Genomic DNA, 21860 nt, shown 5'->3' with positions numbered 1-21860 from the left:
TGGTCCTCTCTGGTGATTGTGGGTCCAGAGAGGGTCAGCCACTTGTCCAAGATCACACAGAAATTTGGGGCAAGGCCAAAGCTTTGACCTAGATGTGTCTTACTTCTTCAGCCATTCTGGGGAGGTCTGGCAAGGTGGGGGGGGGGCATGCAGGCTGGGTGGAATGGCCGGGTTTCTGCTGCCCCTCGGAGGCCAGGCCCTCCGGGCATGGGGGGCGGTGGGTCTTTCATCAAGGGGAAGGAGGGGCTCCTTGAAGCTGGCAGCCAGGGTGGGAGGAGGTCTGTCTTTGAGTCTTTGATGCTCACACTTTGTGGACCCCTGGGGAATGCCTGAGTCATCGCTGAGCCAGCAAACATATTTAGCTTCTTTCATTGTCCCTAATAAATCAATTTCTCCAGGTCTCTTACACCTGCCGCTCGACTCCTGGCTGCCCGCCCCCATCTCCTGCCTGCTAGCATCCGGGCCCAGGGTCCCAGTGCCAGCGCCGGGTTACCAGGCCAGCAGTGCTCCCCCACTCCCCAGGCGCAGGGCAGAGGCCCCCCCTCTTGCTTCCCGGAGCCTCCTTGCTCTTTCCTACTCCATCCCGGGGCATTCTGTGCCAAGCCTGTCCTCCCTTGTTCTGGGATGGCCTCTGCTCAGCAGCCACGTTCCTGGATCCCCGGTCAGGCATCATGACAAGGGGCGCTGTGGTCTCAGAGACTCGAGGGGTTATTGTGCCTGCAGCTCAGCCCTTGCCAGGGCCCAGCCTCCCTCAAACTCTCGGCCTGCTGGGGCTTGTGGTTGGGGCCCAAGGGAATCCCAGAAGTACCTGGCCTTGTTATGCCTCCTTACCCTAGCTCCTCCTGGCCCCATTGGCTGGAAGAGCCAGGCCTCCACTTAGCTTATCTTTCATGGGCACCTCTTCCAGGAAGGCTTCCCAGATCTTCAACACTCCTGCCTCCGCGAATCTCCTCCTCCAATGGCCCCAGCCTGTTTTGTACCATGAAAGCACGAGCATGGTTTGCCTTGTAATGATAATGATAGCACTTAACATATCTCTGAGTAGTTACCCAACACTGTTCTAAGTATTTTGAACATATTGAATTATTCCCATTTTATAGATAGGAAATCTGAGGCTCAGATCGTTTAGGAAACTTGCTTAAGACACAGGGCAGGGGCGCCTGGGTGGCTCAGTCGTTAAACATCTGCCTTCGGCTCAAGGCGTGATCCCGGCGTTCTGGGATTGAGCCCTGCATCAGGCTCCGCCGCTGGGAGTGCCGCTGGGAGCCTGCTTCTTCCTCTCCCACTCCCCCTGCTTGTGTTCCCCCTGTCGCTGCTGTCTCTCTGTCAAATAAGTAAATACGATCTTAAAAAAAAAAAAATAAAAAGACACAGGGCAGAGTTAAGCCTTGAACCCAGGCCCTCTGGTGGCTCTCACTACTGCCCCCCTGTGGCTCTTCACAGTGGTGGCTTTCCTGGCACCTTCTCCCCTTACACCACCCCCCAAACAGTCTCAATTCACCCCAGGGCAGGGGCTGCGTTGGGCCCATGTCTGACACCCTCTTGCACAGGGAAGTCCTCATTAAAGGTCTGTGTCATGGAACTCACCTGGCTCAACCCTTCAAGGAGGAGGGTTGCACTAGAGGGGCTAGGCGGCTAGTGCAGGGTCCCAGGGCCAGAGAGGGAGAGAGCCGGGGTATCTGACTCCTGGGCTGAGCAGGGGCCCCCGGGCCCAGCAGGAGGGGAGAGCGCAGGTCCGCGTGCTCATCGGTGCCTGCGAGGGCTGGTTGAGCCTGCATATCCAGCTGCTTCCTCTTCCAGGGTGCTCAGGCCCAAGCTGTACTCCGGGCAGCTTCCCCTCCGGCAAGGGGCCGCTCTCAGGCCTCCCTGCTGGCTGCGCAATAGAGCCTCTCATTCACGTGTGGTGGGAGCCCCCTGCTGTCCGTAGTGAGGAGTGCGGTCGGTGGGAAGGTGGGCAGAGGCCACGTGCGGAGCGGCCAGGGGCCTGGGCGGAGCCCACTGGTCCTTCCCGATTGTGATGTGGCCTGTCCACCTCTTTGGCCAATCCCCCCCCCTCCCCACAGCAGCACTAACTTTCTCCCAGTTCCCTGTGTCTCTACACACCCCGTGAGGCTGAGGCCCAGAGGGCCTTTTCAGTGGGTTTCATTCTAAGCAAGAATCATCGTGCACCTACTGTGTGCTAGGCACCGAGCAGGGACTGTCTGGCCAGGGAGGAGTTCACAGTTGGTGCGTGTGTGTGTGTGTGTGGGGGCACACAGCTCCTCCGTGAAGCCCCTCTGCCCCGCCCAGCCCTCCACCGCCCCCTGTGCCCCCGTCCTAACAGCACGGCTTGGTCTAGGCTGTCACTGCCCCCTCGCACCTGTTTACCCCAGCGGCACCCAGCTCCCTTTGCGGGCCACAGCTTTATCTCCATCATCTTCGGATGCCTGGTTCCGTGTGCGGAGCCTGGTTCATGGTAGGCGCAGGGGCCGCAGGAAAGAACGTGCGGAGAAATCCATCGCGTCAGCACCTTCAGTCTTCAGGGAGCAACTCAACGGCAGAATCTCAGGCAGGGGGCCGGGGTGGGGTGTGGGGGCCACTCCAGCGCCCTACACACCCAGAGGGGGCTGCCTAGAACCCCGGAATTCAGGATCGCCCGGTTGTAAACCCCATGCGGGCTTGTCCCCCTAGTGCCTGGACCACTGTGGCTGCTGAAACATGGTGGAAAGTACCAATAGGCGAAGGCTATGAATTCCAGCTCGGGAACCCCCCCCCCCATTGACCATTGACACCAGCCTGTGCTTGTGTCCTTCCAGAAACAGGCTGGATACCTGCCTCCCGAGGCAGCCACTTACTCTCTCTTCAGTCAGCACTGCCTGCTGGGAAGTTCTTTTGCCTTTCCCTGACCTTGGCAGAGCCACTTCACCCCTGCCCCTGCTCTGAGGGGCCCTCTGTCACAAATCCAGCCTCTGGGGACATCTGTCCGAGTGGCAGCTGTGGTGCCCTGAGGATGGGGGTCCAGGGCCCTCTGGGGGCCCACTTTTCCCTGTCTGGCCCTCCTGCCTTCAGCTGGGAAAGGTACGAGGGTGAAGGGCCTGGGTTGGGGGGAGGTCAAGGATGGCAGGTGTGATCACAGAGGGGACAGTCCCCACTCCTGAGATGGACCATGAGCTTTATTCTGTCTTCTGATTCTCAGGACAGCCACTCATGCCTGGAAAATCAACACTTCCGCCCTCTCAATGATGGGGGAGGAAGCTGAGAGCCAGAGAGGGAAAGGGCGGGGCGAAGGCCACACAGCCAGCGCATGCCAGCGGCAGGAGAAGACCTCAGAGTCCATGACCCTCAACCTAGTGCTCCTTCCATGACCCCTGGCTGCCCCTTCAGGGGACAAAGGAGGTGGCAGTGGTGCCATCCAGTTCCCAGGCTGACATGGGGTCTGTAGAAGTCCTCAAATGTCCTCCAAGACCCCCTGCAGATGCCCGACCCAGGCCGTCTTCAGTACCGTGTCATTACCAGGCACTTGTACACCTCAGAGATGGGGATCTCACCACTCACAAGACAGCTACTCTATCCTGACTCCATGAAAGGCGTGCACGTGTCAGTGGGGGTGGAGGGGAGGAGAGACTGCCTCCCCTCCCTTGGGGAATGCACCTTGCTCCGGCTCGCCCACTCAGGCTTGGGGCAGAGGCAACAGCATCTCCCGCTTTCCTGCCAGGGACTCCCCCGTGCGAGGGGGTAAGAAGGGCTTCTGTTCAAGGAATCCTCCTCCAGGCTGGGGCTTCCCTGGAGGCAGAGCTGCCCGCCTGTGTGCGGGGAAATCCGCTCAACTCTTGATGCGCTGCCGCGGGTCTCAGGATGCCAGGACCCAGCTGGGGCAGCCCCTCACCACCATGGGACCCCCAGTCAGTGGTCAGCAGGGAGGCTAGGGCTGAGACTCTGCCACAAGCTTCTATGTCACTCAGTGGCATGGGTGTTGCCTCCAGGCAGCCCTCCTGGTAACCATGGTTCACAAAGCTCTCTCTTCTTGGCTTCTTGGCTGTACCGCCAGCCCTGCTTGAATACACCTGTGTGGGACGCTGTCTGCCATTTTCTTGAGGAGTCTCTCTTGCCCCTCCTCCAAAATGGACATCCTTGCGATTGGAGCCCCACTCTGCTCTTGGCTTCCCTGTGGCCTTGGGTCAGAGCCCCTCCGGCTCAGGCAACAAGTGCAGACATCTTGTCCTTCTTGGCCCAGTACAATCTTGTCCTTCTACCAAAAGGAAGTGGTCCGTGAGGAGGCAGGTGGCAGCTGGGGCACCGCTGGGCTCTGCACCGGGGCTGTTACTGTTGCTGGGGGTGGGGGGCACAGACACAGAGGGCACCAAGACGTTTCTATCCAAACCCCGCAGTTTTCCAAGAACCACAGGAGTATGACTTGGAGAGGGCACACACCAAGTTGGAGACAGAGCTGGGACGGAGATTGCGGGCGCTGGACTCCTAGTCCAGTGCTCCTGGTGTCTCCCAGCGGTCCTGTCTGTGCGTCTGAGCTGTGTGTGTGTCCCTCAGACAGGGACGGCCAAGTCCCAGCTGGAGACAGGGAAGGGGCTGGCTGAGAAACCCCTGAGCAGAAGGAGGAGACATTGCCAGGGCCAAGGGCTGGAAGCACTCAGGATTCCCACGGCTCCTCCTCCCTCGAGGGCCGACAGCATTTCAGAGCATGGGAGATGTTCCACAGAAGAGGAAACTGAGGCCCAAAGGGAGGACAGGGTGCTGGTTCTGGGGCTGCTTTCCTTGCTCCTTGCTGCAGTGACTTGGGGCAGGAGGCGGGGGCCTTTCCTGGCGGTGGCTGGGTGCCAAGGGCCAGGGGACCTAAGTGCCACATCTGAGCCCTTGGGGTTTCCCACCCACCCTCCTGAGCCTTGGCGCCTCCCCCCCCAGCCCCCTGTAGCTCAAAATCATGGGGGCAGGGAGATGTCTGTGGGCCAGGAAAGGGTGCCCTGCGGTGAGACGTAAGTCTCCGGGTACCACAGGTCATGGGGTTCCCACGATGCCCGGCCCCAGGCACCACCTCCCAGGAAGCTCAGTGCTTGTTGGCAATCTTCTTTTTCCGAGCAGAGACCAGGTCGTAGAAAGGGACACGGGTGATGCTGGCTCTGAAATGAGAGCAGGTGAAAAGATCGCAGGGCTGGGCTGGCTGCCAAGGGGCTCTCAGCTCCCAGGGCTTGTAGCAGGCGTGTGGGTCTCCCAGGGAGGGGAAGGCCTGCCCGGCTGCAGGAGGAAGGCCAGATGGCCCCACCAAGGACCAAGTTACGGTGAGGCAGCCTTGCCCGGAGTCCCACGGGCCGGGCAGGAGAGGGTGAGGCTGAGAGCAGACAGCCTCGAGAATTCTGCAAGTTCTCTGGGCCCCTCTTCAGACTCCTTCTCTCTCAGAAAGAGCCCAGGTGAAGCCAACAGACCTGCTTGCGCCCCGCCCCCCCCCCACTATGTGGCGAGGCAGGTCCCTCCCCTGGGTGGGGGTGGGGGGGCTCAGGGCCTCATTTGTGAAATGGAGGTCAGAGTGTGTTTGGCCTGGCCCCTCCACAAGACTGCTGCATGGCTTGAGGGGAAAGACCCCGCAAGTCCCTGGGACACAGCCCCTGGCCCAGCGACCACTCCGGTGTCTTGCTCTGGCTGGTAGGACCCACCGTCACCCATGTCTCCCCATTGGCTCCTGCCCCTCACCTGGCTCCCTTCCACCTGTCCCTCCACTGCCCATCTTGGCACCCCCAGATCAGCCCCTACACCTTCCACACCTGGCCACACCCCTTCTCTGTTTCCCAGTCTCCGCAGTGGCCCCAGGAGAAACCCACACTAGCTGCCATGGTGACCAAGGCCCTGCTATCCCGTGCAGCCTGGTCCCCTACTACCCAGTCTCTGCAGAGCAGGACTCCAGGCTGCTGTCCAGGCAGGCCACGCACTGACCTGCCCTCTTGTCTTTGCCAGTACTGGTCCTTCCCCCTACAAAGCCCTTCCCTCCCTCTCCACCAGGTCTTTCTAGGGCCGCTTCGGATCCCGGTGCTAACGAGAGCGCCATTCAAGAGTGCTGACCACGTGCCGGGCACTGGGCAAAGAGCTTTACGTGCTACGTCTCCCGGGATCGTCCCGCCAGCCCATGAAGTTGGGGCCTCACTCCCCTGTGTCCCGGGGGCCCGGCACGGTGCGGGCACCCAAGGAGCTGGCTTCAGAATCCGGGCGGGAGGGATTTGCATGCCAGAGACAGGAGGGAGATTCTGGATTTAGCCCTTTTGCGGAAAAGGAGACAAGGCCCAGAGAGAATCAGGGGCCTCTGGAAGGGACGGGAGGCCCAGGCAGCCCTTACCGGATGGCCTCGATCCACTGGTCGCGCTCCTCCGGGCTGGAGGCAGAGATTCGGTATGACTCGTGCTTGCCCTCCACCACCTTGCCCTCGCCGTCCGTCTTACACGCCTTGATCTTCTGGCCCCGGCAGCTGGGGTTGTAGAGCTCCAGGCAGAACTGCGGGGAGGTGGTGGGGTGAGAGCTGGGCAGGGGTGGGTGGAGAGGGCAGCTGGCAGGGCTTTCCTGGGCTTCAGTGAGGACAAACAGCGAGACGCACCCCATCCCAGGGCCGGCTTCTCGTGCCGGGCAAAGGGGCAGGAGCTGCTCCCCCTCACGCTGAGAACTTTCCATGTGCCAAGCTCGACCTAAATGCACCATTTCCCCTAAAACCCCCAGCTGACTGCAGGGGAAACTGAGGCTCAGAAGGGAGCAGAGACTTACTCAAGGCCATCGGCCAGTGTCAGAGGCAGGCTCTGAGAGACAATGAGACCATGCCCTTTTGATGCCATTGACCTGCCTCCCAGGATCCCTTGGGAGGGAAACCGAGGCAACCCTGAGCTCCACCCACCGAGGGCCTCCTGGAGGGCCCAGGCCAGCTGCCCTCTCCTCCCACCCCATTTCAGAAATACGTCCCCGCCCCCACCCCCATTGGCTGGGGCTCTCAGGACCCAACTGCGCCACCTACTGGCTTCTTGGGGTCATCCACCTTCTGCACAGAGAGGTTCTCAAGAGGTATGATACCCCGCGGCTCCTTGTCCTGCAGGAGTGGGGGAGGGGGGAAGGCCAGGATCAGCAAATGCAGCCCTGACACCCAGGGCAGGGAATGAACTTGTGGGGCTCCCCAAACCCATAGCGGAGTGCACTCATCTCCCCAGACTCTGTCTGGCCCTGGAGGGGGAGGGGAGCAGCGAATGGAGGGGCTGGGAGTTAGGAGGCTGGACTATAAGCGTGGCTCTGCCTTGGCCCTTGGCCCTGCCCGTCCTCCTCCCTGCCGGCCAGCTCAGTTTGTCCCCCTCTGAAATGGGTGCGGAGAGGGGCTGAATGATCTCAAAGGGGCCCCAAGCTCTGTTAGCGGACCGCTGAGAGGGAGTCGGGGAGGGTGGGGAGGGGCAGGGGCAGGCTCAGGAGACCCCTGCTCACAGTGGTGAACTCGAAGTAGTAGAGACAGTTGTCGGTCAGGATGAACCAGCGGCGTTTCCATGTCTTCACGCGGCCCCCTGCAAGAGGCCAACGGCGCAGTCAGCTGGACTTCCTCTCCCTGGGCCACTGACACTTCCTTCCGTGACAGCAGGGCCTGGAGAGCTTTCCTCTGCCCCCTGCTCTCGAGCCTCCCAACCCCCAACCCACCACACTTTCCCCCAGACCCATCACTTGGTCACTCAAACACCCTAGTGGCGCCCATCACCCCAGGCATCCCTTGGCCACTTGACCTGGCATTCAAGGCTCCTCTGCTATCAGGCCCCAGGCCCAGTGGCCGCCCTTCCCCCTCAGCTCATTCCTTGGCCTGCTCCCTGCCTGGCACCGTGCTAAGCATTTCATCTTTGGCTTGCCAGGCAATGTTCTAGATGTTTTTAGAAAATATTTGCTTAGTAATCCCTAGGACTGCCTATGAGGAGGGGACTGTTATTAACCCCATTTTACGGATGAAGAGACCAAGGCACAGGGAGGCTCAGTCTTCTGCTCAAGGTCCTACAGCAGAGCTCAGATTCGAGCCTGGCGTCCTAGCTCCGGAGCCCAAGTGCTTGGCCCTTTTGCCACACATTGAACCCTCCCAGTGACCATGGTCCCCGTTTCACAGCTGTGGAAACTGAGGCCGAGGAACCTGACCACTGGCACATGCGTGGAGGAGCTGGGATCTGTGACTTAGAGTCGCCCTGGGGCTGGGAACAGTCCATCAGGCAAGGAAGGAGGCCCTGTGGTCTGCAGAAGGGCTGGGATAGGGGCATAGGGACAGGGAGGGCTTTGGCGGGCAGCCCCAGCCCAGGCCTCTGCTCCAACACGAGGTGTCTGTCCTTACCTGCCTCCAAATACCACTGTCCCTGGCTGGGCTGCCTCTGCTGGGGAGGCATCCAGGAGTGTGCCTGGGGCCAGGGGCAGACGGCTGGGCCCTGCAGCTCCCCTGCCAGATTCTGCAGCCTGCCGTCACCCCAGCCTCCACCTGGCAGCAGCCGTCACCCCAGCCTCCACCAGTGGCTGCTCTCTGCAGGCGGGAGGTTCTCCCAGCCCCTCATCATGCTGAAGGGAAGCTCCCCTGAGCCACATCCTGTCCCACTTCCTCCCCCATCCTCAGGGACGCCCAACGCTCTGCCTACCCACTTGTTGGCTGTGTGGCCTCAGATGGGTACCCTAACCTCTCTGGGCCTGGCTTCCTCAGAAGCCCTCCAGGAAGAGAGACAGGCCTGTAGTTGAAGGGTCTATAGGACTGTTGGCCTGTCATCTCCTCTTCCTGCTCGTCCTCCACCCCCCCTCCCCACTGTCCCAGGACAGACAGATGGAGGGATGCGGCAGGCGGACAGCTGCACTGGGGGTCAGGAAACGGGGTGTGTGTGTGTGCGCGTGCGTGTGTTACCTGACTTAACCCCCGAGGCTGCATGTTAACGTGTGCGTGTGTCCGGTGTGTGCCTGCGTGTGTCCGAGTGTGTCTGCCGCGTGCCCGAGTGTGCGCCTCACCCAGCTTGAGAAGCCAGCCCTCGCGGTCAGGGTTGAAGAAGGTATGAGTGAGGTCATTGCCGTCGTCCTCCGGGATGGAGAAGGGCTCGCTCTTGATGCTGTCGAAGAGGTTCTGTCCCCAGAGAAGAGAGCGGAAGACCGGGCTGTGATGTCCAGCCCAGTCCGGAGCCTCAGCCCTGCGGGGCCCGTGTGGCCTGGGAACTCTCCGTGCCAGGTCCGCGTGCCAGGTCCGCCTGCTCTGGGGCCAGAGCAGTGCGCGGGGAGGCCGCTCCTCAGAGAGACTGTGCCCAGCCGCCTCACCCACGGCCCTTGCCACCCTGTCACCACTTCCGTGCCTGTCTGCTTGCCGGGCTGGGTCTCCCCCACTGGGTGGGGCGCTCCCCCAGGGCAGGCCTGGTGCCACAACCCCCAGGACTCCCCCAGGGCCTGGCCTCAAACAGGTTGGCAACTCCTTACCGACCAGGCGGTTGATGGTAACCGCGCCCCCCAGCTCTCCCTCCCCGGCCCCTGTTGCTGGAATTCCGGAAGAGCACTGGCTTTGGCGTCAGGCTATCTGGGTTAAAAATCTCAGCTTAGTCACTTGATGGCTGTGTGAGCCTGGGCCTATTCCTCACCCTATCGGATTTGCTGGTCCTCATCAGCAGAAATACAGAGAAAAATGCTGACCCTTCAGCGTTTGAGGGGGGGGCTTGCTAAATGGACTCCACAGGGATGAGAGCCCCTCCCTACCTTAGGTTCAGGGGAAGCTGAAGAGGAAGGAGGGAGGCATACAGCTCCTGCCTTCACCTAGCCACCCAGCACCCCTCTTCCAGGTCAGATGAGGGAGTCAGAGATGGTCACCCCTGGGTCTGAGAGCGTTGCAGACAAGGACACCCAGCTGGGACCTGTAACACCCCCACACATGTTCACCTGTGTGTGGGCACACGTGTATAAACGCTCAGACACACGTACACACTGGGGACACTGCAGCCAGGGTTAGGGCCTCCTTAGGTAACATCCATGAGGGGAGGGGGCCCCCCTTTTGCTTAGGTGCAATAGCAGAGACTTCCAGGTGTACCCTGGGTCGGGGGACACAGAGGATCGACCAGGGAGTTGGGGATTGACTGCCCGTGTCGAGAGGCCCGGCCTGAGGACAGAGTCAAGGTGGGATGCCGAACTCGGCTCTCAAGGGCAGAGACCTGTTCCGGGTGGGCTGCAATCACGGGGGTGGGAGTTCCCAGAAAATAGATTTCGGTTCTCCATGCAGGACCTTCTAGCAGTTCGAGCTGCTGGAATATGGATGGAACAAGCTGGTATAGTAATGAGTTCCTCGTCCCTGGAGGTATGCAAGCTAGGGCTGAGACCTCCATGTGGATGTCCGCAGTGGATCATCCCGGTGTGTTCTGAACCCCCTGCCACGGGGCCCTGTGTTCTACGATCAACCTGCCCATATTTTCAATTGTTTGGAAATATGTTTCTAAACGGTTTCTGCTTATTAAAACCAGACCCAATGCTGGATCTCGTCTCGAAGATAATGAAGTCATCTCCTTCTGTTGCCTTTGTGCATACTGCTGTTTCGATGGTTTCCTTGAGATTTGAAATGAAAAATTTCACAAGTACTGTGTGAGTCCCCCAAAGTTTTAGAAATGGTGTTTTGCTGGTTTTTAAAAGGTCTTTGCTGACCTGATAGCTCTGGGGCTGGGGGTTACAATGCCACCAGAAGCAGCTTTCCCTGGGCTCGATGGAGGTAGCTTCGGACTGACTCTGGAGGCCCTGGCTCGGCCTGGCTGTGCTGGGGGGAGGCGGTGCAGGGAGGAGCAGGGACCACTTGCCCTTTTTGTGGAACCCCCGTACCCCTAGTGCAGCTAGGAAGCCCTGCGGCCCCTCCAGCCCAGGCCCAGCCCTGGGAATTCCCAAGTGGTGCTGGCTGATCGAACAAAGGCCAGTGGCAGAAAGGCCTTGTCAGCACCGCTGTCAGCACAGACCAACATTGGGGAGGCCCTGGAGGCAAGCAGGGGGCCACACAGGGGGGCCTCATCCTCCGCGGTACCCACAAGGGGCCCCCTGGCAGCTTCTGTGGGTCGCCTATCAGCTTGCACATTCTGCCCCCACAGAGGAAATGGCTCGGTTCATCTAGCGTCCCTGCACCTTGTAAACACCAGCCCTCCCCCGTAAGTAAACACCCCTGTGCGGGTGTGGGCGGCCACCAAACCAGGCTGGGCAGACGTGATTAGAAAGACAACTGCCACCTTCCAGCTGTTCTGCGGGTCTGCTGGTCTTGTCTCTGTCTCTCTCTACCCCCAGTTCTCCTCTGGGGGCTCACCTGCCCAGACACTCTGTCCAGATGGCTGAGGGGGGTTGACACTCACCGCCCCCTGGCCCAGGCTCCAGGAAGGAGGGAATGACCCCCATCTGGGCAATCCAAACATTTCCTCCCACTGGCCTCCGGTGACCGGTTCAGGGAGGAGATGTGACCCAAGCCAGCCAATAAGCCTTAATTCTGGGACTTTAGTTTGAACTGCTAAGCAAGAATGAACCCCGAAGCCGCCTGGGCCATCTCTGCCGCAGCTTGAAGACACCTGCTTAGGAGGGAAGCCAACATGGAGGAGAAGGCTGCTGAGAGATGGAGAGAGCAGATCGAGTCCTGCCCTCACTGAGCACCCTGATCAAGCTGAGCCTGAAGCCGACCGATCTGAAGCCAAATTGATCCCTGATCTGTTCCATGACATGAATTGAGATTCCATTAGCCAGGAAGCAACTGGTAGCTGGGAAACACAGCCAAGTCCTCCATCCCCAAATCCTGCCTTCTGGTCTCTGCCAAAGGAAGGGCGCTGGAGTCAGACAGAAGTGCGTTCGAAGCTGGTGTCCTCACAAACTATGAGACCCAGCTACTGCTCTTGGAGGTCGGTTTCCTTGGTTGTAAACTGGGAGGGGTGCCCACTGCCTAAGGGTGTCAGGAGGAGTTAATGAGAACATAGAGGGCCCAGAACTGGGCCTGGTACATGGCCAGTGCTGATGGAGATGTTTGGGCAAGGTTCCAGGAGGTCCAGGGCTGCCCGCAGCAGAGGATGCCCTGAACTGGGAGACTGTTCCCCTGCCTGGGCCTCAGTTTCTCCACCTATAACACCAGAGGCTGGAGAGCCCTCCTTCTTGGCCTCTCTCCTTCTTCCCCTCTTCCACCTGAGCTCCGTCTCTGGGCAGCTCTCTCAAAGTGAGTGGTTCCCTTCTTGGCATTTCTTGGGTACCTGCCAAGTGCCAGGAGCTTAGAGTGCATTAATTAGGCTTCTCAGGAGAACCACCTGAGGGCACCGTCATCTGTCCACTTTGTGGATGAAGAAACCGAGGCTCACACTCAAGGTCATGGCCAAAGGGAGCTGGGATTTGATCCCCTATCCTCCGAGTCCACACCCTGTACCTTTGCCCCGAGTTTCTTAGGCATTCTGCCTCAGCCCTATCAGGATAGCCAGGGCAAGACGGGCTCCTGTCCCCTGTCCCCTGCCTCCCATAGTGCACCTCTCCGAAGCCTCTTTCAGCTTAGAAGCATGATGTATCCTCAGCAGGGCCCAAGCTCCAGGACCACGATGGGGAATCCTTCCGCCAGGTGGCAAACTCTGAATTTCTGAAGGTGCTTAAAGGTGAGTTCTTGCTTTACATATAGGGAAGATGAGGCCCAGAGAGAAGGCGGGCAGATGCCCCCCAATCTGCACAGCTCCCGGGCTCCCACCAGACTTCTGCAGTAAACGCCCCGAAGAGCAAGGACCAGGCTTGTGGGGTTTTCTTCCCACCTTGGGAAGCCTCTGGATTCATTAGCCACACTCACGACACAGGCACTTGGCTAAATACCTTACATTTCTACACGAATCCTATGAGCTGGGAGCTCAGAGAGGTCAAGCCACTTAAACGTCGCACAACCAGAGAGTGGGGGAGCCGGGATCCGGCTGTGGTTATGACTCCAACCTTCTGTTCCTTCTCCGCACCCCCCTCCCCACCTCTGTGCCTGCTTCTCTTGGCTGCGAGGAGGGTCATAAACCCTTCCCAGACCTCCCAGACAGAGTGTGAAGCTAAATTGAGATGCTAGACTCTAAAGCCCAGGAGGAGAAAGTTACAAGCTCTTCACAAATGTAGTGCATTGTTATTAACAAAAGGCTTGAATTGGGAAAAATGCCCAAGGAGGGAGGTGCTCAAGAAGGCTCATGGGGGGGGGTTGGGGGGCTGAGGCAATAATGCTGGCGTGTCATTAACTCATTATCTGCCAGACCAGGTGTGCCCAGCTTCCCCCCGCCAGCACCACAGTGAGATGCTTACCGATTCCCAAATGCACTTTAGATTTTGGGCATTTTACTAAGTGCCGGGGTTTTAAAATTATTGGTAATTATTCTTCAGAGTGACCTAAGCCTCCATGTAGAGCCTGTGCTCTCTACCTGGCAGGGGCTATGCCCTTTACATTTTTACAAATTGCTACTCCCAGCAGCTCGGTGACGCAAGCGTCATTATCCTGGTTGAGAGAATGGTGGCTTGGAGACGGGGGTGAGTCATTCCCCAAGGTCACCGACAGACGCACGGGGGAGATGGGATTTGACTGGAGCTCTAACCAGCTCTCAAGGCCTCATTCTGTGTTGTGGTCCCCCCACCTTGCCCCCATGATAAACTTTCTACTCTGGGGACCAAGGAGGGTGGTGGGCTAAGGGCGTGGCAATTCTTAAACAGGGAGGGGCACCCGAGTCCTTCCAGACCCAGGCTTCCCCCCCAGAGTTGGCGGGGTGCTAAGCTGGGAAGGGTGGGGTTCGCACCCTCTCCTCCCCTCCTGCCAGGCTGTCACTGGGAGGCGACAGGAGCTTTATTGAGCTCTGGGGCATCTTTAGTCCTGGAAATGAACTGTCAATTCATCTTTGCTGCACAGGCTCTGAACCTCACCCCCGTGTTCACAAAACAGTTCCTAACTCTGTGTTGTCCATAGTTACCAGGCAAACCTCTGAGGCTGTCATTCGAAGCCTCCTTCGGAGGCTCCGGCCCCACCTTGCCACCTGTTCCTGTCCATACATACCCGCAACCCCAAGCTGCCGCTCTGGACCCTTCTCCCTTTCCCAGCCAGGCGAGGCCTGGATTCTGGCGGTTTCCCCTTTCTGGAATGCCCTTTCTCTGCTTCCCTCTGTGGAAAACTCCCATTCAGCCTTCAAGGCCCATGTCAGAAGCCATCATGTCTGTGAAGTCTTCCAGGATGGCCCCCTTCCTCTGCCCCCAGGAGAATGACAGTTGTGTCTCTGTAGTTACGTCCCCGTAGTTAGTACAGGGTTCACACATGCATCATCTTCCCACCAGACCCTGAACTTGGCCTGGGCAGGGCCTGTGGTTGATTCATCCCTAGGTGCCCTGTGCCAGGCACGGGGCCTGGCGCACTGTGGCAGGAGTGGGGGCTGTTTGAGGAAGAGACAGGAGGCCTGCGTTCCGCTTGGCTTGCGAGCTGCCTTATGGAAGACTCAGTTTCCCCCTGTCTGAAGGAGGGAAGGCTTTTAACAGAGTCTGAGGATTTTCAGCTCTGACATGCAGAGAGTCTAAGAATCTGGGCTTCCAAGCAAAACACTCGAGTTGTGTGAGGCACCCTTTCTGGAAAGTGCAAATGATGGGTGCCCAGATTGAGACCACCCGTCTCAAGACAGTCACCAACGTGGGTGGCCCCTCTCCGAGCCCCCTCTTGGAGTGCTCTATCTCAGAGGCACCCCTAGCGGGCTGTCCACCCAAGGACGGGCCTGGGGACCAGATGCCCGGCGACCAGGTGGCCTCGGCCGTGGGCCCTCTTACCCGCAGCTGTTCCTCAGGCAGGTCACCGCCGTCATTGATGCCGCGGTTCATGGACACAAAGCGCTCGAAGGGCGGCCTGTCCCGGACATTGGGGTTGTGGAGGCTGGTGTTGAGCATGATGATGGAGAAGGACAGGACGTAGCAGGTGTCTGCGAGATGGGACAGCGGTCACGGTCCTGGCCCCGTCACTCTCCCCTCCTCTGCCCTGGCCGCTTCGAGGGGTCAAGCATCACCTGTCTCAACACCCCAAAGGTCCAGGCTGTCCTAGCTTGGAGTTCAAGGCCCAGCCTCCTCCCCACTCTTACAGGCCTCCCTGCTCCAAAGAAAGTTCCGCTGAGCTCCTGAGCCCCTCCCACGCCTTCCCACCCCTGCACTTGGCTCCCGCCGGGCCCCCTGCCAGGCAGGCCCTCCCCTTCCCTTTGCTACTCATTTCAACCCTCCTCTTTCAGCTCGAGCTCAAGCCTCTCCCCAAGCCCTTCCAGCCTCCCTGCCCACTCTGTTCTCTGCCTCCGCAGAACTCGGGGAACACGTATTGTCGGCTACACTGTTCAAGCCTTAGTCACGTGCAACTAGACAATCTTGCCGGCATTGTGGGGGCTCCGGGGGCCCAAGCTCTTGTGCCGTCCCTCAGACTTTCATGGGCCTGGGGGCGAGGTGGGCTAAGCATTTGGGAGGGAGGTGACTGCTCCTCTGGGGCGTTTTTAGGCCCTGGGTCCAGAGCCAGGGAAGTCCAGCTATGTCCCCAACCCCCCGGCGGGCCTCGGGAATGTACCTGACTGCCTCAGCTTCTCATCTGTGACATCAGGAGGTTTAACCTGAAGTATCTTCACGCCCTAGAACATCGACGATTCTACCTCTGAAAACAGTGGCACCCGACAGAACCACCGAGAAGCTGCCCGTGCCCATTACAACCCTGCGAGGCAAGCACTGTTACTAACCCCCTTGCACAGAGCAGGAAACTGAGGCACGAGGAGGTTCGGTTACATGCCCAAGGTCACAAAATGACGCAGTTAGACGGATTCCGTTCTGGTGCTTTAAAATTCCATCCTTTCTACAAATATTTACTGTGCACCCACGAAATGCTGTGGACCGAGGATTCACTGGGGAATAAATTTGATATGGTCCCTTAGCCCTGTGGGGTGTTTAGACTAGTGGAGGTGACAGATGATAAATAAACACAGCCCCAATTTATATACAACTACAAGGTAGGGCAGGTGCTCCGTGGGACCTGACTATGGTCACACAGCCAGGGACAAGCCACGGCTCTTCTCTGAGTCTGTGCTAGATGCAGAGAGGAGAACAGTGCTGACCTCAGAGAGCGGGTGCAAAGATTCCCTGACTTTGCCCAGGTAGCGCTCAAGAAATGGAACTCGTTATTGTTGCTGCGGTAACTTCAGGAACAGAGAAGAAGCCAGGACAAGCCGGCCATGATGACTTCTTGTCCACCCTGCTGGGGGGCGGGTGGTGGTCTGCAGTACTGATCTTTGCTGATATTTTCTATACCCCTGTGCCCCCAACCTCCTGCCCAGTGTATTTCCTGCTTCTGGCCTTTGCTCGGATGAAAACTCTGGCCCGAAAAGTCCTTTCTCCACTTTGACCTCCTAGAGAACTCCTATTCATCCTTGAAAGCCCTGTTCAGACCCCACTGCCTCTGGGAAGCCGTCCTGGATAGGCTGACTGCCATCGCTGCCCTCGGCCAGGGGGACGGTGCATTATGTCCTGTCTCCTCTCCCAAGGACTGGGCCCTGAGGCAGCTCTGACAAGTGCCTGGCAAGTGCCTGACAGGTGCCCAGCAGAGGTCCTGGCCCAAAGCTGGCACTCAGCCAAGAAGTCTGGGCTCCCAGGATCTGGGTGTTTGGGGGGGACCTGAGAGGGTGGGGCGGCCATGTGCCCGCAGTTCCGAAGGGGTCCCGCAGCCCCATGTGCCCTCCCACATGGGCACCTGTGGACTGGAACACGCCTGGGTTGCAAAGACAGTATCGGGTGGCAAACGTCTCCATCATCCGGTCAATCTTCTGGGCCTCGCCTGGCAGCCGGAAGCTCCACAGGAACTGCCTGGGGGAGGAATGGGGCTGTGAGTGGTGGGGCAGGTGGGGATTGCGGGGGCACCGGTGGGGGGAACCCCGGATAAGCTGCTCTGCCTCTCTCAGCCTTAGTCTTTATCCTGTAAATGGGAGAGTCTGCCCCCGTCCTCTAGGCTCAAGCAGAGGTGCCTTTTCTTTCGAAGTACAGGAGCGGGGTGTGTGCCCCTCTCCGCTCATCTGGAACCCAGAACCCCTTGTGGCTCCTCCGCCTCAGCCCAGGGGTGACTCCGTTGGCCCTGGGATCTGACTGGGGCCCCCCGGGCAGGTGCCTTCCCCTGGCTGGGCTTCCTGTTCTTCCAACCTAAGCCCTCCCAGAGCTTCAGGCTTAGATCCCCAAGGGCAAGGGCTGTCTGTGCTGCTCTCACACCTCCCCCTGGGCCTCATCCCAGCCTGGGCACCCAGGGACTGCTCCGTAACCCGTGAAAGAAGGGCGGAATGAATATTGGAGACTCCCAACCACCTACCCCTCTCCCTTAAAGAGCGTGGGAATTGGAGGGAAGGCCACATTGCTTGGATCGTGGTGGCTTCTTCCTTCTCTGCCTTGCAAACTCCTAATCATCCTTCAAAGCCCAGATCAAATGCCCCCATTCGGGAGCTGATTTTCCAGGCATTACCCATAGCAGTAAGACTTACTAAGCCAATTCTAAGTACTTTCTGTTTAGTTTTACAGTCCTATGAATTTTTTAAAAAGATTTTATTTATTTATTTGACAGAGAGAGAGACAGCCAGCGAGAGAGGGAACACAAGCAGGGGGAGTGGGAGAGGAAGAAGTAGGCTCCCAGTGGAGCAGGGAGCCCAATGGGGGCTTGATCCTAGGACCCTGGGACCATGCCCTGGGCCGAAGGCAGACGCTTAACGACTGAGCCACCCAGGCGCCCCAACAGCCCTATGAATTTGGTACCACTACTACTATTACTATTATTATTTTATTTTTAAATATTTTATTTACTTATTTATTTATTTGAGAGAGAGAGAGTGAGAGAGAGTACAAGCAGGAGAGAGGCAGAAGCAGAGGGAGAAGTAGACTCCCCACGGAGCAGGGAACCGGACATGGGTCCTGATTCCATGACCCTGAGGTCATGACCTGAGCCGAAGGCAGACCCTTACTTAACCACTGAGCCACCCAGGCACCCCTGTTATTATTTTTTTAAAGATTTATTTATTTATTTGACAGAGGGAGTGAGTGGGGGGTGGGGCAGGGAGAGAGGGAAAGAATCTCAAGCAGACTCCCTGCTGAGTGCAGAACCTGACATGGGGCTCGATCCCAGGACCCTGAGATCATGACCGGGTCGATACCAAGAGTTGGATGCCCAACCGACTGTGCCGCCCAGGCGCCCCTAATTGGATACTATTAGTATTCCCATTTTACAGATGAAGAAACTGAGGCATAGAGACTTGTCCCAGAGCTGGAATATGAACCCGGCAGTCTGGCTCAGGGCTTAATATGTAATAATAAAGGGAATACCTCCTACGCTGTATTAATAAAACAAACAAAACCCTAATCTCAGAAGCAGTGGGAATGGTGGAAGTAATAGTAACGGTCATCCTGGTAATTCAATCCGGCTATAATAATGTAAGAAGGCGAGCAGCAGCGGCAGTAGGAAGGCACCTGCTACTCCCGGCAGGGCGCCGGGTGAGACCACGTGACCTCAGCTCCAAGGTGGCTGCTGTCAGCAGCGAATTCCTGCTCCTCACTTCCTCCTTTCTGCTCCTGATGCTGTGCTCGTGCCCTTAGTGTGGCACCTGATGCCCTCCCCGCCCCAGGCTGGGCCACCCCCGGGGGCGGGGCCCCACTCTCCAGACCACTCACCTGAGGGCCTGCACGAGGTTGAGGTTGGCAAACTCGTGGCAGTCCACGAAGGCCTGGAGGACCTGCAGGTTGAGGGGATCCCTGGAGAGGGCAGGAAGGAAGGCACACGCACTTGGGAACTTGCTCGCACCCACCTCCTGGAGGAGTGGGGGTGGGGGAGGTGGGGGGAGGGGAGCCGCGTCCTCCTTCGGCTGGAGCTACCTTCTGGTCTGCTCGCCTCTGTCTGAGCCCATATCAGCCCCCGCACACCCCCACGGTGTGTTCACCCGGGAGGGGAGCTCTGGCTTGGGAGCAGCCTGCCCTGTGTCAAGTCCTTCCTCTGTCACTTCCTGCCTGCATGACCCTACCCAAGCCCCTGGACCTCCCCAAGCCCCCGTGTCCTCATCTGTACAATGGAAAGAACCATGCCTACTCCCATTTCTTCCCACTTCCTAGCTCAAATCTGGAAGCTCTGCCCTTTTGTGCCACCTGCATCCTCTGCTCTCTTAAGAGAAGGAATGTGTTCACTGGGGAGCCTGGGAGAAGGGTTGCTGGTCTGGCTCCCCCCTTGTCACTTCCAGCCCACCTGCCACCCCCAACAGCCAGAGGCATCCTTTCTCACCACTCCTCTGCCAAGAACCCTCCCATGGAGCCCCACCTTGTCACCTACTACTTTTTCCCTCCCTTGGTCTCCTCGCCGTTCCTTGAGCATGCTTCTGCCCCAGGACCTTTGCATGTGCTGTCCCCTTTGTCTGGAATGCTCTACCCCAGATGTCTTTACTGCTCACCCCTTTGAAGTGTCAAGCGTCACTTCCTCCACGAGACCCTTCCTGTCCACAATATTTAAAGTCACAGCCCTTGACTTGCAGTTCGCAGTGGTTCTCATCTCCCTTCCCTGCTTTATTTGCATGCCAAAGAACTTACAATTTTCTAGCGTATTTTACATATTTGGGGATCTGTCTTTCGCACTAGAATGTATCTCCCTGAGGGCAGGAGTTTTGTTTGTCTTGTTCACTAGGATAAATCCAGGGATTAGACACTGCCTGGCACACGGTAGATACTAAAACATACCTATTTGTTGAACAAACGAGTGAATGGAGGAAGGAAGGAAGCCCGGCTTTGGTTCAGAAGGTGGAGGGGGTGATCAGTTAGTCCTCTCGAGCCCAAGAGTTATGACTTCCCTAAAATAATTCACTCCCTCGTTTACCTGCACACATGCACACACACCTGTGCACCCCTGCACACCCTCATTCCCTATCTGCCTAAGGCTACGCCCCACCTTACCTCTCCCCCAGGTAGGTGCCGATGGCTGTCTTGTTGAGGCCCTCACCCTTGTACAGGAACTGGGCGATGTCCTGGACGTTGTGGGTCAGCAGTTTGTGCTCAATGAGATACTGGATGCCCTGGAGGGGGTATGCAGAGCCCATGATCAGCCCCCACACAGCCACCGGCTGGAGTGGAGGAAGGGAGGGGGCGTCCCATGGCCAGACTGGGGGACAGGTGGTGTGGCATGGGGGCCTGGCATTCTGACGTAGGCATAGACTGTTCTGGGAAGTTCTGTCCCTCCTTAAGGGAAGCTGCCTTTGTAAGATGGTGAGTCTCCCATCACTGGAGGCATGCAAAGAGAGATAGCATTCCTGCAATGAACCAGGTTCACGCCATGGGCTCTCCAGGTCCCCTTCAGTCTGAACTCTTAGATTATTATTATTTTTTTAAAGACGCGGGGCTTGATCCCAAGACCCTGGGATTAGGACCTGAGCTGAAGGCAGATGCTTAATTACTAAGCCACCCAGGCGCCCCTAACTCTTGGATTATATGCTTCAATGATTCTATGAATTTATAACTTTAAGATTCAATGATTCAGACATTTCTTTTGTCCCCTGAAAACTTATATATTTAAAAATAGTGTTGCATTTTTTTCTCGCAAGTAATCTATGTCCATTGTATAAAAATTAGAAAAAACCAGCTAAATCAAAAGGAGAGGAAATTGCTGAGTCCCACCACTCAGAGGGAGACAGTGTCCGTTGTGGCGCCTTTCCTTCCCTTTCTACGTGAAACTGCTTTCCTGATCTGACGATATCACACACGCCTCCCCCCCAAGCCCCACACTCAGAATCTGCCCTTCTAATTTTGGGAGTTTGAGGGGTCAGTCTCTGGTTTTCTGTGAGGGTTCCCTTGTGTCCCTGTTCCTCTCGGGGAAGAGTGCTGGAAGGTGTGGGTCAAGTTGAGGGGGAGGCTCTCAGTGACAGGCAGAGGGTCCTGGGACCCCTCAGTGGCCCCTCCCTGGTGCTCTGGTGGGAGTATGAGTTAGTGCGGGTGTGTGCGTGTGTGTGTGTGCGTGTGTGTTCCATGTGGATGGGGCTGGGGTCCGATCCTGTGGCTGTGGGTGGTGAACGGGTGCGTGACACTGTGATGGGGAAGAGGCAACTTCTCAGCCAGAGCAGTAAATTTCCAGGGACCCCTTGGCTGCCCTGACCCCACCTCCGTGTGTCAGCTTGTGGTTTCCTCCGGTCTTTGTTCAAGCAGGAAGGGAACCGGCTGCCACCTAGCTGGGTGAGAAGTGGGGTTGGGGTTGCTCCGAGGCAGGGGAAGGGTGGGGGTGTGGGGGGCTTGGGGGGGAGGGGTGAGAGCGTGGCCGGTCCCTGAGCCCTGGGTGCTCCGTGCCAGCACCCCCAGACTGGCTCCCCCTAGCAGAGAGCCTGGAACACACTTCTGGAGACTGAGCCCCAGGATCTAAGGGGGAAGCAGAGGCTCAGCCAGCAGGCTCCAAGTCCGTGGACTTCACGAAATGTCCCCACAACCTCCTGGCTCCCACCTCATGCTATGCTGTGAGGTGACACAGCCCTTAAGCCCTGACGGGCTTTGGGACACCAGACAAGGTGTTGAGCTCTGCTGGGCCTCAGTTTCCTCATCTGTAAGGTGGGTAATTGTCAGTCGAGGGGAACAAGAGGACGTTGTGAAGGTGTCCAGCTTGCAGCTCCCTTGGCTCCATGACCACCTGAGCCCCCCACAACTGCCTACCTTCATGGGGTCCATGTTGAACTTCTTACGCCCGATGCATAGCTCCTTCTCCTTCTGAGCCAACCGGCTGTAGACACAAAGAGGTCAGTCTGGACTGCCCCAGGATCCCAGGGCACCCCCTCCGAGCCCCAAGGATGCCTTGCTCAGCCAGAGCCAATATTCCCCAAGAGCCTCCAAGTGGCGTTCTCACACCCTGCATTGGAATCACCTGGGAGAGCACGAGA

The 21860-nt window shown here is 58.1% G+C and overlaps 1 protein-coding gene and 1 long non-coding RNA gene across 2 annotated transcripts in view; one reads left to right on the top strand and one right to left on the bottom strand.

Annotated features, from left to right (window-relative positions):
* Nucleotides 1–3134: 3134 nt before the first annotated feature.
* CYTH4 (cytohesin 4) overlaps nt 3135–21860 on the bottom strand; it is a 29249-nt gene continuing 10523 nt past the window's right edge. The window contains exons 4-13 of the mRNA XM_008705579.2: nt 21637–21703; nt 19900–20018; nt 18637–18717; nt 16685–16797; nt 14743–14891; nt 8965–9076; nt 7435–7511; nt 6980–7051; nt 6317–6471; nt 3135–5111 (exon numbers count right to left, since the gene is read on the bottom strand). Coding sequence (XP_008703801.1) covers nt 5039–5111; nt 6317–6471; nt 6980–7051; nt 7435–7511; nt 8965–9076; nt 14743–14891; nt 16685–16797; nt 18637–18717; nt 19900–20018; nt 21637–21703 — 1018 coding nt within the window. The 3' untranslated portion in view covers nt 3135–5038. The remainder of the gene's footprint in view (nt 5112–6316; nt 6472–6979; nt 7052–7434; nt 7512–8964; nt 9077–14742; nt 14892–16684; nt 16798–18636; nt 18718–19899; nt 20019–21636; nt 21704–21860) is intronic.
* Nucleotides 10882–15930, top strand: LOC103676403. The gene is made up of 3 exons (XR_572096.2): nt 10882–11846; nt 12504–12578; nt 15580–15930. It is a non-coding gene; the product is annotated as an uncharacterized LOC103676403 (long non-coding RNA).

This window comes from Ursus maritimus, unplaced genomic scaffold (assembly GCF_017311325.1).
Source record: "Ursus maritimus isolate PB19 unplaced genomic scaffold, ASM1731132v1 scaffold_21, whole genome shotgun sequence".
Taxonomy (NCBI): domain Eukaryota; kingdom Metazoa; phylum Chordata; class Mammalia; order Carnivora; family Ursidae; genus Ursus; species Ursus maritimus.
Note: the sequence above shows the minus strand (reverse complement) of the source record. Positions and strands in the feature narration are given on the sequence as shown.